The 13,549-nt window shown below is 51.6% G+C and overlaps 2 protein-coding genes and 1 non-coding gene across 5 annotated transcripts in view; 2 read left to right on the forward strand and 1 right to left on the reverse strand.

Annotated features, from left to right (window-relative positions):
- LRSAM1 (leucine rich repeat and sterile alpha motif containing 1) overlaps window positions 1-9,901 on the reverse strand; it is a 39,252-nt gene extending 29,351 nt beyond the window's left edge. For 2 of the 3 annotated variants that reach the window (XM_059410772.1, XM_059410770.1), the window contains exons 1-9: window positions 9,814-9,901; window positions 9,265-9,417; window positions 7,191-7,301; window positions 6,712-6,768; window positions 6,145-6,189; window positions 5,045-5,122; window positions 3,898-3,966; window positions 2,169-2,253; window positions 1,735-1,856 (exon numbers count right to left, since the gene is read on the reverse strand). In XM_059410772.1, coding sequence (XP_059266755.1) covers window positions 1,735-1,856; window positions 2,169-2,253; window positions 3,898-3,966; window positions 5,045-5,122; window positions 6,145-6,189; window positions 6,712-6,768; window positions 7,191-7,262 — 528 coding nt within the window. In that variant the 5' untranslated portion in view covers window positions 7,263-7,301; window positions 9,265-9,417; window positions 9,814-9,901. The remainder of the gene's footprint in view (window positions 1-1,734; window positions 1,857-2,168; window positions 2,254-3,897; window positions 3,967-5,044; window positions 5,123-6,144; window positions 6,190-6,711; window positions 6,769-7,190; window positions 7,302-9,264; window positions 9,418-9,813) is intronic. The other variant, XM_059410771.1, reaches the window with a different exon arrangement.
- A 58-nt stretch (window positions 9,902-9,959) lies between these two features.
- Window positions 9,960-13,488, forward strand: RPL12 (ribosomal protein L12). Its single transcript, XM_059410782.1, has 7 exons — window positions 9,960-10,098; window positions 10,655-10,728; window positions 11,651-11,749; window positions 12,123-12,204; window positions 12,762-12,848; window positions 13,189-13,301; window positions 13,443-13,488. The coding sequence occupies exons 1-7, from the start codon at window positions 10,062-10,064 to the stop codon at window positions 13,446-13,448; spliced, it is 498 nt and encodes a 165-aa protein (XP_059266765.1). The 5' UTR covers window positions 9,960-10,061; the 3' UTR covers window positions 13,449-13,488.
- Window positions 12,550-12,678, forward strand: LOC132025267 (small nucleolar RNA SNORA65). Its single transcript, XR_009406522.1, has one exon. It is a non-coding gene; the product is annotated as a small nucleolar RNA SNORA65 (small nucleolar RNA).
- Window positions 13,489-13,549: the final 61 nt, after the last annotated feature.

Genomic DNA, 13,549 nt, shown 5'->3' on the forward strand with positions numbered 1-13,549 from the left:
CATGATCTCAGGATGTGAGCTCAAGCCCTGCATGCGGCTCTGTGCTCAGTGGGGAGTCTGCCTCCCTCCCTCGCCCTCTGTCCCTCCCCCCTGCTCACGTGCACATGTGTATCTCTCTTTCTAAAATAAGTAAATAAATCTTTAAAAAGACTGTACAAGTAAACACGTACTTCCTTGGTCATGCTAGTCACACTCCCAGTGCTTGAGGGCCACATGTGGCCAGGGGCTACCGACTTGGGACAGCACAGTCACTGGACATCTCCATCCCTGCAGAAAGTTCTGTTGGGCAGCACTGTCTCTGCCGCCTGCTCAGGGAGAGGAGCTGACCATCCTGTCCCTCCTCAGGCTGGCTGCCACAGCAGCAGGGATCAGCCCTTGGGGTCAGCCCCCTTCCTTTGCTGTCTTCATGCTCACCCACCCACTTCTGATACAGAAGCTGGCGCTCAGCATGCCTGAGAGGTAATTCACTGACGGCTCCGCAGAGGATTCTGGGATGCTGGCCAGACTGTGTCATCGTGGATACAGAAGTCCCTGTTCCAGAAGGCTGAGCTGCACAGAGGTGAAGAGCACCGGCCCTCATTCAGACTGCCTAGTTTTCAACCCCACTCTGCTGTCACTAGCTGTGCGGCCCCTGGGCAAGCTCCTGAAACTGTCCATGGCTCAGCCTCTTCACCTGCAAACGGGCCCAGCAGTGTCTGGCTTGCAGGGTTTTCCTGAGGATTCAGGGAACGGATGCAGGTTAAGCACCTAGCCTTGTAGGCACCAGAGAAGGATGGGCCATCTCATCCTCAACTGTTAAGTGCCCCTGCCTTCCCTGAGCAAGCAGCCTGTATCCGTGTCTGTTAAGGCCTGGACTGTAGACCCCCCAAAACACATACGTGAAGTTCTAATCCCCTGTACCTCAGATGCCACTGTATTTGGATATAAGGTCTTTAGAGAAGTAAACAAGTTCAAAATGAAATCACCAGGCTGGGCTCTAATCCAGCATGGCCGGTGTTCTTGTAAGAGGAATTTGGACACAGGCCCATACAGAAGGAAGATGATGTGAGAACACACGGAGAAGACCACCATCTACAAGCCAAGGAGAGAGGCCTCGGAAGCAACCAACCCTTGATCTCGGACTTCCAGCCTCCAGAGCCGTGAGAAAATCAATCTCTTTTTTAAGCCACTCGGTCTGTGGTACCAGCCACCTGGCAAACTGATACAGTGACCCAGGAAAAGCTTGTCCCCCCTACCTGCTCTGATGAAACTCAATTTCTATACCTCCCAGTGAGGATGCTCTCCCCGTCACAGAGCTCTGGGTTCTTCCCAATCTGGACCCTCCAGACACAGCAAGCGCCCACCACATCAGATGCCCCAAACACACCTTGTGCTGTCCACTCTGGGCTCTCCGTACTCCCCCGCACCCAAATGCCCCGCTACCCCGGTCTACTACTCTAAAGCGAGTTCTTCTCTCCAGGCCCAGCTCAAACACCACATTTTTCACAGACTGTCGACACCACCAGAACTCAGTGTCCTGTCCTCACTCCAGGAGTGTGTATTTCTGCCACCATCGTGGCAGCAAGAGCCACATAATGACAGCTGCACGACATTGCTCTCTCTGTGAGCTCCCAGGAACTGAGCCTTGAGATCTCTGACAGCCCAGCACCCATGACCAGGGCAGGCATTCAGGAACGTGGGTGGGGGGGGGCTGTGGCCCAGAGAGAACCCCAGGCAGGAACGGCTCTGACTTACTTCCAGGGTTCGAACGTGCGCCAGCAGCTGCGGCAACTTCTGAATGTCGTTCTCACTGATGTCAAGAGTACGTAAGCTTCGAAGTTCCCCCACGGTGTCTGGAAGCTCCTTCAGCTTGTTATCTGGAGAGATCCCAATGGCACAGCTCAACCCCCAAAGCCTCTCCACCAACTTCCTGCCCGACGCTGCCAGGACTCGGGGCACGTGGGTGCCTCCCTCTGACCCCGGGATGTGCGCAGTGCCTGAGACCTGAGGTTCCGGGAGGAAAAGCACAGGGGTCCAGTTTTGGTGACCTGGGTTCAAGTTCTTACTCTACCACTTATAAGCTGGGTGCCCTCATGCTCGGTGTTCCCAGGAAGAGGGCTCTGTGGATGCTGGCCAAGACAGCCCAGTGCCGACTGAAAGTCACATGGACAGTGCGTTCCAGCCCCTACCTTTCACATTGAGAGTCTGGAGCTGGATCAGGTTCCCAATGGAACGTGGGATATACGTTAGTTGATTCCTTTCCACGTTTAAGACCTAAGACAGAGGGGAAAAAATGACACGAGAACCCAGATGCAGAGAACAATGTCTACCCCTGCTTCAGGCCAGGCAGCATCTGGGCACCACATACATCTTTAACTCCCCTTGACAGCCCTGTGAGGAGGGCACTGATTTTTATAATCCCAGGTGGGAGATGGGAACACAGGCTCAGAGTGAAGTCACGTGCCCAAGAGAGCAGAGCCTGACCTTGAACTGGTTCTTGGGGAGGACCCATTGTTTATGCAGACAACGGAATGCCCCATGACGGCCCCACAGTCCAGCAAGGAGGCAGCAGGGGACAAGCAGGTTCAGGGATGTTGGGGAGGCAGCATGCAACAGGGCTCTAGGAATCCCAGTTTCGGGGGGAAGGAAGCTGAGCTGCAGAAAGGCAGTGGGATCTGCCCAAGGTCTCAAGGCTGGCAGCTGCTGGTGCCCAGACGGGAAGGTAGGCTCAGCGGATTCCGCAGGCTTCGCTCCCACCCGGATGCTGCACTGTGAGGGAAGCAAGGCCAAGAGGCCGGCACGCTAAGTACTCATTAAACATTGACGCAATGGAAAGCTAAGCGGTCATTAAAAATTATGCGGCAGATGAATATTTAATGAACCAAAAGATGGTTAGGAATTATTGTCAGGTATCCAGAAGTTACAAAATGATGAATGCAACAATTCTATGAAAATATACATGTCCCCAAAGATCCTACACCTGGGCATTCGCTGTGGCTTCCTAAGGGGTGACAATTCCTACTGTTCTGCCTCATGTTCTGTGTGCCCTGGGGCTAGCGACAGGCATCCCTCTGGACTCAACTTTCTCATCTGTAAAATGCAACGATGTCACCCACATAGTAGGGTTGCCTGTTCCCCTCATTTCTTGGTCTCCTCCACGTTGGAGGCAGCGTGCAAGGTGGGGGTGCTGCCCTCCAAGGACTACATCTCAGTCAAATCTGTAAAACCTTCCTGAGGAACTACGCATCGCCATCAGTGCTCCCGCGGCAACCAGCCAGGCCTGAGACAGGGGCCCAGAAGGTGAATGTACTTTGACAAGGAGGCCGGGAGGACTCCGAGGGACATCGGGGCTGAGAGGATGAGCGTGGAGAGGCCCGCCGCGGTGCGGCAGGAGGGCCAGAAGGAGTTTAGGAACTGACCGCCGGGAGAGGAGGCTGGGAAGCAGGCCGGCCCGTCATCCGGGGTCTGAGGGGCACAGTGACGAGAAGGTATTTTAATCTAAGTGTGAAGAAAAGCCGCTTCTTCCTCTGTGAAATGGGGCTAATGCTAGTACCTGCCTGACAGGGAGGCTGCAGGAAACCAACAGATAACGGGAGGGAAAAGCTTAGCTCCGCGCAGGCATGCGGGGGGCCACGACTGCTCAGAATGGCAGGATGAGTCACGGTGCTGAATTCATCATTTCCTGCTTCTTCCCTTGTAGAAGCTCACGATGAAATCCCAAAAGCACATGCCAAAAATATGGTACCGAGACTCCCACAGTTCAGACTGCCATGGCCAGGGCATCACGGAGCTTCCTGATGGGAAAGGGGCAGAGGGAGCTGGCACCAAGGGCGGCCCCGGCCAGAGCCCAGCCAGCACTCTCCGGGGCACTTTCTCACTTGCAGTCAGAGGCAGGTGTCCTGTGGCCTGCGGCCGTACCTGGAGGGCGGTCAGCTGCCCGATGTCGTCAGGAAGCGCTGACAGCTGATTATCGTGAAGATCTAGAACCTGCAGGAGGAAGGCGAGCGTGGGGTCACAACAGTCACCAAGGGAGAAAGCCCACACAGCTCAGACTCCGGGGCCTCTTCCTGCCTCTGGTGTTGAAGCAACAGCAGCCCCTCCTCTCCAACAGCGAGATCTTTCCATCTCAGCTCCTTTTTGAAAATGGGATACCATTGCTTTCTTTTCTTTATCAAGTATTTGTTTTTAGCTGTTGAGTGGAAACAGTATGCTAAGAAACAGTATGCATAAATATTCATGTTAAACAGGAAAACCCTCACAGCATAAGTACATACTTACTATCAAATATGCAATAATATACTGACGGTGGTTCTCTGGAGTGTGAGATGACGGACATTTTTCTTCCTTTGCTTAACTGTATCTGCTAATCTTTTTTAACAACACAAATGAGCAAAAAGACATATCATGTATGCAACTACATAAATATGTTTTGTGTACATACGAATAAAATAGAAATATACACAAATAAAAAATATGTATTTAAAATGTATAAGATATTGTTTTACTATAGAAATAACGAGTGTTGGGCTAGAATAATAAAGACAAGTAAAAACCACCCAAACTCCTACAAACCAGACTTAACTCAAAACACACTGTGACGCCCGATGCTACCATCCTTTGCCTCTCATTGTGTGTACCCACTGTCACAGCTCCCGTTCACGTGGAATAATCCTGAGGTCACAGGCCACATGTACTGTGAATATGTCCCAATCCTGGAGAGGCGACCAGGAGGTGTCAGTGCGGATCACGGCTTTCACACACCGCCTGCGTGGCGCCTGGCGTCCCTCCGGGGCCTCCTTGCTCGGGCCCATCGGTTCCTTGCTCTCTGTGAGCTCACCTGCTCTGAGTTTATGCTTTGCCCTTCTACCTGTCGGGCAAGTTCCCATGAAGGCAAGGCCTATGGCTGTAACCCCACCCCACGCATGGCACTCAGGTGCCCCATCAACTGTGCTAATACCAGCCTATGAAGTTAGGCCCGCCTGGCATAAGCTTTAACAAAGGCAGCTTAGCTGTCACATGCTACACCAGGCAGAGTCCCTTACCCCCGAGAGAAGGGCCCCAGTACCTTGATGGTTATGAGACTCAGGAGGCTGCAGGATTTAGGGAGCAGGGAAGTGAGGTGATTCGTGTGGACAATCAACACCTGTGTGGGAAAGATGTGGGGCGCATTAGCCAGAAGAGGAGTAGCCAGCAGGCCACCAGCTTGCTGCAGGGTACACGGCAGACCCCGCCTGCCCACTGTCCTCTGCTCGCCCGGACACTGCAATGGGGGATGTGGCTCAGAACCGCAGGATCACCAAATGTGGAATCACGGAACCTGAAACCCTGTAATTTCAAGGGTGAAAGGGATCTTCGAGGCCTGATGCTACCTTCCATCCTGAGAAGGTCCCTGTGCAGCTGTCCTGATCTTAACCTCCTTCAGGGTCAGCACCTTCACGTGGGGAACAGAGAATAATAAAGTACTGGCCTGCAAGGGCTGCTGTACAATTAACCAAAAGACAACGAGCACTGAGCCCAGGGCTGGCCTGGGGCCGAAGGCTCCATCCGTACCATCTGTTGCTATTTTTACAGGACTGACCCCTGCATACAAACTTCCAGTGTCAAGGAGCTCCCCAGGCTGTCAGTATGGAACACTTTTTACCTCCCTTCCTCAGAGAATTCAATTAGAATGCTCTCAGCTCTCTCCATGCAATGCTGCGATGTCTTTCTGAAAAATCATTCATTCCATTCTTATCTCCGCTGGGTGACCAGTTTTCATTATTATGAACAGCGAGGTCACCCGTGTTTACTGCGGCAGGGCTTGTACCTGGCGCATTCCCGTTTCCATCTACCTACCTCCTGCCTGTCACTCTATTAATCCCCATGACAGCTCTGTCAGAGTAGGACTAGCACTAGGAATGTCTTCATCTGACAGATGAAGAAACGGATGTAAGAGTTGGCGGAAGTTGCCCAACTCACGAGGGGCAAAGCCAGGATGGGACCCGGGACCGTTGGACATCAGACTCAACTCTTCCAACTAGGCAAACACCTGCTTCAAGCTGAAAGGGTGAGAATCAGGGAGAAGGGAGATGTCTATGCCAGGAAGACAGTGCCTCAAAGTCCCACCTGATTTCCAACAAGCAAACATGCAATAAACAAGCCTGTGAAAATGAAGATCCACGTTACCTTCTTCTGCAGAACTTTGCACGTTGCAAAAGCCCCATATGGAATCTAAGGTAAGAGACAGAAGAGTCAGCACCTCCCTTCCTGCCGGTGGCACACAAGTGAGGGAGCGATGGGGCAGGAGGTGATCAAGTACAAAGTTCTCACGTGCAGAGCAGCGCTGAGCCGGGAGTGTGGTGCGGGGGAGGCTGGGGAGGAATGCTGCTGGGAAGTGGTCAGCCCTCCCCTGCAATCAGCTGGCAGGAGACTGCCCTGCCCGGCCCCAGCCCACACACCAGCCCCATCATGAGCTCTATCAGGGCAAAAGAAAAAGGCCGGAGAAACCCTGGTTCTTCCAGTTCCCTAGAACTCTGTGGGTGCATTTTCTAGACTCCCCGATTCTCATAGACTATGTTGAGGCCAGCAACCATCTCAATTCTTTTGAATACGAACAAAATCCAAGAACACTTCATTCCACCAATGCGTCCAGTGTTTTAAAAGCCCCAGTCTACTTCTGTCTTTCTTAGGGACATGTGATCCAAGAAAAAAGGACCAATCAAATTCACAGCCAGAACACCAGCCCTGATTTACCTCTGAGAGCTCACACTTAGAGATGTCAAGAATGTCATCGGCCCCAGCTTCTTTTGCCTGCGAACAAAAATAATAATAATAAAAAACGCGTTCAAACAAAACGCCCTTGAAGAGTGGACAAACCAGCCAAGGACACACAGGATCAAGAAGCTGTAAGAGACCAGCCACTGTCTGGTTCTACTAGTCCCTTCTGCAGGTGCACCCATGACCCCTGCCTCAGTGGGGCCTGAGGTCCAGCACAGAACAGCAAATGAACAAGTCACAACAACTGTCATCAGTTCCCTCAGGAGAGAAGCGGAAGGCACTCCTGAGTACCAGACAGGAGGCCTCACTGGTCTGCTTTGAGTCAGAGATCTCCTCTGGGGGTCAGGGAGACAGAAGAGAGGGAGGGAGCACGCAGCTGCTTTGGGGGCAGCGTGGAGCCCAGTTCATGAGGGCAGGGGCGGAGATGGACTCAGAGGAAGCCCAGTTTCCCTCACCAGACACATCTGATACTCTAGGCGTTTCCGAGCCTCTTCACTGGGTTTCCGCTTCCGGAAGAAGAGCGGCATTCTTTCTTTCTTTCTTGCCCTGGAGTAATCTTCGGGACTCTAGGGCATAGGAGAGAAATCAGGGCCTGGGGACTCTGTCACACCAGGGGCAGGCAGCACACTAACGCAGAACACGGAGCCCATCTGCTGGACCGCGTCAGCTCTGACGGCAGCATCTGCATCCGTCTCAACCATCCATCTGGGCCACGAGCCCTGCACAGCAGGTCTTTCTAAGGATGTCCTTTGAGAATGCATTAACAGATGGGACTGATCCATCACTTCTAGTTCCCAAAACATTGTCAGAGTGGCATCAACAAGCCAAACACGGCATCAGCTACATCGTAAGCAAAGAGATCTCTTAGTTGAATAAAAACTCCAAGGCAATCCTCAGGCAGCTTACCACCTGCACAGTTACTGTTGCATCTGATTCTCACCACAGCCCAGTTTAAAATGATATTGAAATGGATGCATGAGCTCAGTGATCTGGTTATATGGCCTGGACAGTCGCAAAAACAGTCTGGAGCTCTGTTTTTTCGAGTCCTGACACCGTGGGGTTTGCCCAACTCCTTCATTCTTGGATAATTTAGCACTTGCTAATTACAGTGTCCTGAACTCAAAAGCCAGGTGCTTACTGCTTACCCAGTATCTGCAGCTAGCAGCACAGGTTAAGGGTTATCAATGGGCCCAGGAAGCAATCATCCAGGCCCAGGCTTTGGAATGAAATGTAACCAGGTTTATGGAGGTTCCTCAAAAAATTAAAAATAGAAATACCCTACGACCCAGCGACTGCACTACTAAGTATTTACCCGAAAGATACAAAGGTAGTAATCAGAAGGGGCACCTGCATCCCAATGTTTATAGCAGCATTCCCAATAATAGCCCAATTATGGAAAAAGCCCAACTGTCCACCGATCCATGAATGGATAAAGAAAATATTCTGTATTCACACACACACCCACACCCACACACATGAATATTACTCAGTCATAAAAAGAACGAAATCTTCCCATTTGCAACGATATAGCTACAATATATAAAGCTAAATGAAATAAGTCAGAAAGAGACTAATACTATATGACTTCACTCATATGTGGAAATTAAGAAACAAAATAGATGAACATACTGGAAGGCAAAAAGAGAAAGAAGTAGACAAACCATAAGAGACTCTTAATGATAAAGAACAAACAGGGTTGATGGAGGTGGGTGGGGAAGGGGTTAAATGGGTGATGGGTATTAAGCCCTGGCTATGGTGAGCACTGGGGTTATATGTAATTAATGAATCCCTAAATTCTGTTCCTGAAACTGGTATTACATTATAAGTTAACTAACTAGAATTTAAATTAAAAAATTGAAAGAAAAAAAATGTAACTAACCATGTCCACCAACCACATCACCTCTGTTCAGTCTCTCTGAGCCTCAGTTCTCTCATCTGTATAATAATCTTACCAATACCTGGTTCTGGGAGGATCCAGTAATTTCATATATGTAAAACTCATAGCACATTACCTGGCACATAATCATTGCTCAGTCAACTATCAGCCACACAGCACTATACATCTAACAAATGACTTACTCAGGGCCCACTACAGCTAGGGAGAAGATGCCGTTGAGGAAGATACATACTCAGTCCTCAGGGGGAGGTACAGAGATCACAGGTCTCCGCCCACAGGGGCGTGGGCAGTCTGGGGAGCCTGCCAAAGTGCAAGCTGGCTCAGGCCCCTCTTGTCACCCCCACCTGCCAGCAGGGATGGGAACTAGTCTAAGAACAGCCCTCCCCCATCCATCCCTGGCGACAACTTCTTACCCTTCTGCTTCCCAAGGACTACCCCCGCATTCCCTCCCCAAAGTCCAGCCCTCCCACCACGTTCCCCACAGTGACCATCCCTTCTCCATCCGTCCCATAAGATCAGCTCCTCCCAACCTGCTCTCTGAGGTCCACCCTTCATCCATTCCTTCCACCGACTCCAGCCCAGTGGGAAGAACCACACCCATTCTCCCCAGGCTGGAGTGGGGAGAGCCCCACCTGGCTTTGTGGGTGGACAGGTCACCAATGCTCCTTCCCTCGTGAGGAACGGAAAGCAGGCAGATCACTCGGAGGGCTTGGTCATGAACACCTCCGGACCACCGGACATGAGCCCGGGCGAAGCCGGAGTCTGGTTTCCTCCAAACGCAAGAGCTGGGGACCGAAACTCAGAATCTCAGAAAGTCATGCAGACAGGGATGACGAAGTCTGAGACTCTGAGAACAGTATAATTTGGAAATAGGAGTTGGATCAAATTTAGACCTGAATAAAATTGTTTCCATAACCAAAATGCACATATCACGAGGGAGCTAAAAGGGGACGCGGGGGGACCCATGGCCCAAGGGTCTCGGAATGGGGGTGCGGACCTCTTAGGGGAGGGGCGGGGCTTTCCGTTTAGGCTACAGGGACCAAAGGGTGACCCTCATAATAAGAGAGAATAGAGAACAGCAGGGCCCTGGAGCAGCCCTCTTTTGCTTGCCCCACCACCAGGCGAACCTCCCCCAACCTTCCCCAACCCCCAACCCTTCCCAACCCCTAGTTACAACTCACCCGGAACGGGGTTCTCCAGCCGTCAGCCTCAGGCACCTGCCCACAAGCAACATGGCGACAAGGGCGTCGCTGGGACGCTGGGACGCTGGGCGGAGCCAACAGGTCTCGCGAGAGTCGTGCTTTCCAGCTTATATCCGGCGCCGTCAGAGAGTCTTCCGGTCTTTTGGTTTTCGGCTAGGAGGAGGCAAAGGTGCAACTCTCTTCGGTCGTCCCGAATCCGGGTTCATCCGACACCAGCCACCTCCGCCATGCCGCCCAAGTTCGACCCCAACGAGATCAAAGTCGGTGCGTGCTTTAGATGTGGCTGGGGCTGCAAGATGGAGCATCCCTCCTCCCCGCAGCCCATCGGGCCTCGGGCCCAGCCGCCGTAGCCTTTCCCACGCCGGGCCTTTAAGTTGCTGCCCGCTAGAGGCTTTTCCAGGGCTGCGATCAGGGCGCTGTGAGGTCCTGGCCGAGTCTCTTGACTCGTTCTGGGTCTCAGCTTCCCCACGTGTAAATAGGGAGGGAGGACCGGACGACCTGTGGTGGCTTTGCAGCACGCACGCCATAGGGTAAGGTTTGTGCCCGGGCGCTCCTCCCCGCCACTGGGTTGGCCGGCCCGGTGCGGATCTCGGTAGCCGTAGCAGAGCCGAAGGCCGCTGTCCCACGTGGCGCTTGGAGCGATCCACGCCAGGGAGGACGCGACTCGCCCGCTGCGGGTTGGGTGGCCCTTCCGCTCCCTGCTGAGGCTCTCGGTGGGGTGCTGTTTCGAGAGGTGAGGCCAGCCCCAGAAAGATTCTCGGAGAGAAGGCTGTGGCGCGGGAGCTCCTCTTGCAGCGACACTGATGTTTTCTTTCTCCAGTGTACCTGAGGTGCACCGGTGGTGAAGTCGGCGCCACGTCTGCCCTGGCCCCGAAGATCGGCCCGCTGGGTCTGGTAAGTCATCCTTGTGGAGGACGGTTGCTTAGGTTCCACACTGCGGAATTGGCAACCCCTCCTACACCTCCTCTGAAGTGGAAGTGCCCTGGTAGCAAGCTCATACACGGGATTGGAACGTGCTGCTTTGAAGCTGTAACTTCCACTCTCCAGGGTCAAGATCCTAACTGCGGCCTTGAGCGTACCTGAGAGGTGGGCCAGAGGTCTTGCCTGAGGGTTTAGAAGGTAGCTCAGCGCCACTAGGCAGCCTGCTTACTAAATGTGTTCTAGCCAGGGCAGTGGGCCTAGCACTGATGCGGTTAAATTTATCAGTAGAGAGTGTTAACTGGGGTATGACCTTAATGTAGTAGTTTGTGTAAACTCCTTAATATGACCAGCTTCACTGATGAGCTATTTATCCACTTCTCCAGTTCATGCTTTTACTGAGCTTGCATTTTGCTGAATATCGTTAGGCTTTTATTCCTTGGATATTGGTTTCCTGAAGCAAACATTGTTCCCACGTGCTCTTAACTATCTGGTTAAACACGTTTCCTTGGCTCTTCGTGTAGCTGGCACCAGCCGAGCATCTTTCTTGAGGCTGGTGGTGGTTCCGAAGTCTTAAGTAGCTGATGCCCAGATCCCATCCTTGCAGAAACCTGGTGTCTGTAAAACTATCCAGGTGATTTGATGGATATAACAATCAATGGAAATTGCCGCATTATCACATGGGTCCTTATGGGAGGGTAGGTAGGTAGGTAAGGGACGTGGCCATTTTATGATGTTGTCTACTACAGTGATAGCCATGCCTTGATTTTGGTAGGTGCAGCTCTGTGCTTCACACAGTGCCCTGTGCTGGCTTGGGGTGTTAGCCAAATGAGCGGGATGGGTTTTCAGACTATACTTCGAACTTGAGACCAGTGTGATATACCTTTTTTCTCTCTAGTCTCCAAAAAAGGTTGGTGATGACATTGCCAAGGCGACTGGTGATTGGAAGGGTCTAAGGATTACTGTGAAGCTGACCATTCAGAACAGACAGGCCCAGGTACTTGGTTTGAAGGGAAGGGCAGAGGTAGCAACCCTCTGGGATTTCTGGGGGGAAGGTTTTTGCCACCTGCCCCCAATGGTGAGCTGAGGGCAATTTTAAATGGGGGTGGGGAGGCTTTTTTGAGAGTATGGAGCTTTAAGAAAGAGCAAAGATGTGGGCCTGATACTAACTTTTGTCACTTATGTGACACTGGACAAAGTGCTTTGTGTCTCTGGGGCTAGGACATGTTTCAGGCTGTGAAACTAACTCAAGAACGTACAGCAAACGCAGCCTGGCCCATGTATTTTGAGAGCCCGGTCGCATGGCTGTATTGACGGTCTTCACTGGAGCTTGGAGTGGGTCTTATTCACATGGACAATCTCTTTTGCAGATTGAAGTGGTACCTTCTGCCTCTGCCCTGATTATCAAAGCCCTCAAGGAACCACCAAGAGACAGAAAGAAGCAGAAAAACAGTTGAGTGGCTTTCTCCTTGGTAATTTGTGAGTGGTAGGATCTACCCACTGTGATAACTTAGTGGCATGTTTTCCCTTTAATGAACCTGGGTGAGGGCGCAGAGGGAGTTGATAAGCTGTTAGAGAGCCAGGCACCACCAGGAAGTGTCAGCGTGGCTCCCCAGTGCCCGGCATGGGGCTGGCCCTACTCAGGGCATGCAGGTGGGAAAGAGGGTGAAGTGATAACAGTAACCAGTAATCAGACCACTTCTGAGCTAACCTAAACCTGTCTTTTTTTTTTTTCCTCCACATTTTAAACTGTCTCCTTTGTAGAAGATTAGCAGAGACTTGATTTTGCCCCAGCCACCCGCCACTGCACCTGATCAGTTTCTGTTGGCCGGTGCGGTCCAGTGGTGAGCTAAGAGTAAACCCCAGCTTAGGAAACAGGGTTGTTCTTCATGTGGATGACTCTGTGCCGAAAGCATGGGAACAGCCTGGAAATAAAGACGAGGGAGCACGTGATGTGGTCTGCTCTGGCCTTGGGTTGTGACCAAGCTTACAGTTTTCCTTTTCTGCAGTTAAGCACAGTGGAAATATCACTTTCGATGAGATCGTCAATATTGCCCGACAAATGCGGCACCGATCTTTAGCCAGAGAACTCTCTGGTAAGTGGACAACATTGTTATATGGGGTGTAAGCACCGAGTGGTAGCATTTCCCATTTTGAAGGGACAGTCACTGTAAGACCCACAGTTGGGGTGCAGAATGGCTTGACATCAGTGAACATTTGGGGCTGGATGTGTTTAAATCTGGGTGTCAGGGGAGCCGTGGAGACTGCATTAAGGGCTTACAAAACTAAATGGAGTTCTGAATGTTGGATTAGAGAAGTAAGGATGTCATTCCATTAAATGGGGTTAATCCCTCATTGCCTGCTGTGATTTCCCTATGGGTATCTGAGGAGTGTGAGGGACTGAAGCTCCTATGATGCTACTTTTCTTACTTCCAGGAACCATTAAGGAGATCCTGGGGACCGCCCAGTCTGTGGGCTGCAATGTTGATGGCCGCCACCCTCATGACATCATAGATGACATTAACAGTGGTGCTGTGGAATGCCCAGCTGTAAGTGATCTCTGTTTCACTTGGGTAAAGCAGGGTGAGAGCTGGAGGAAGGCTGGAACAGTTCTAGAAATGATCAATAGTGGGTTTGGACCATGAAATTTTTTTTGTTCTATTGATGTATTTCTTTTTTCTTTCCCACAGAGTTAACTACAAAAGAAAATTTCAATAAAGGATCATTTAACATCTAGTGGACCTTTTGATGTGGCCTCTTTCTTGCGGGAGCTGGCTCCTTTGTGGCCAGAAGAGGG

The sequence above is a fragment of the Mustela nigripes genome, chromosome 9, assembly GCF_022355385.1.
Source record: "Mustela nigripes isolate SB6536 chromosome 9, MUSNIG.SB6536, whole genome shotgun sequence".
Lineage (NCBI taxonomy): Eukaryota > Metazoa > Chordata > Mammalia > Carnivora > Mustelidae > Mustela > Mustela nigripes.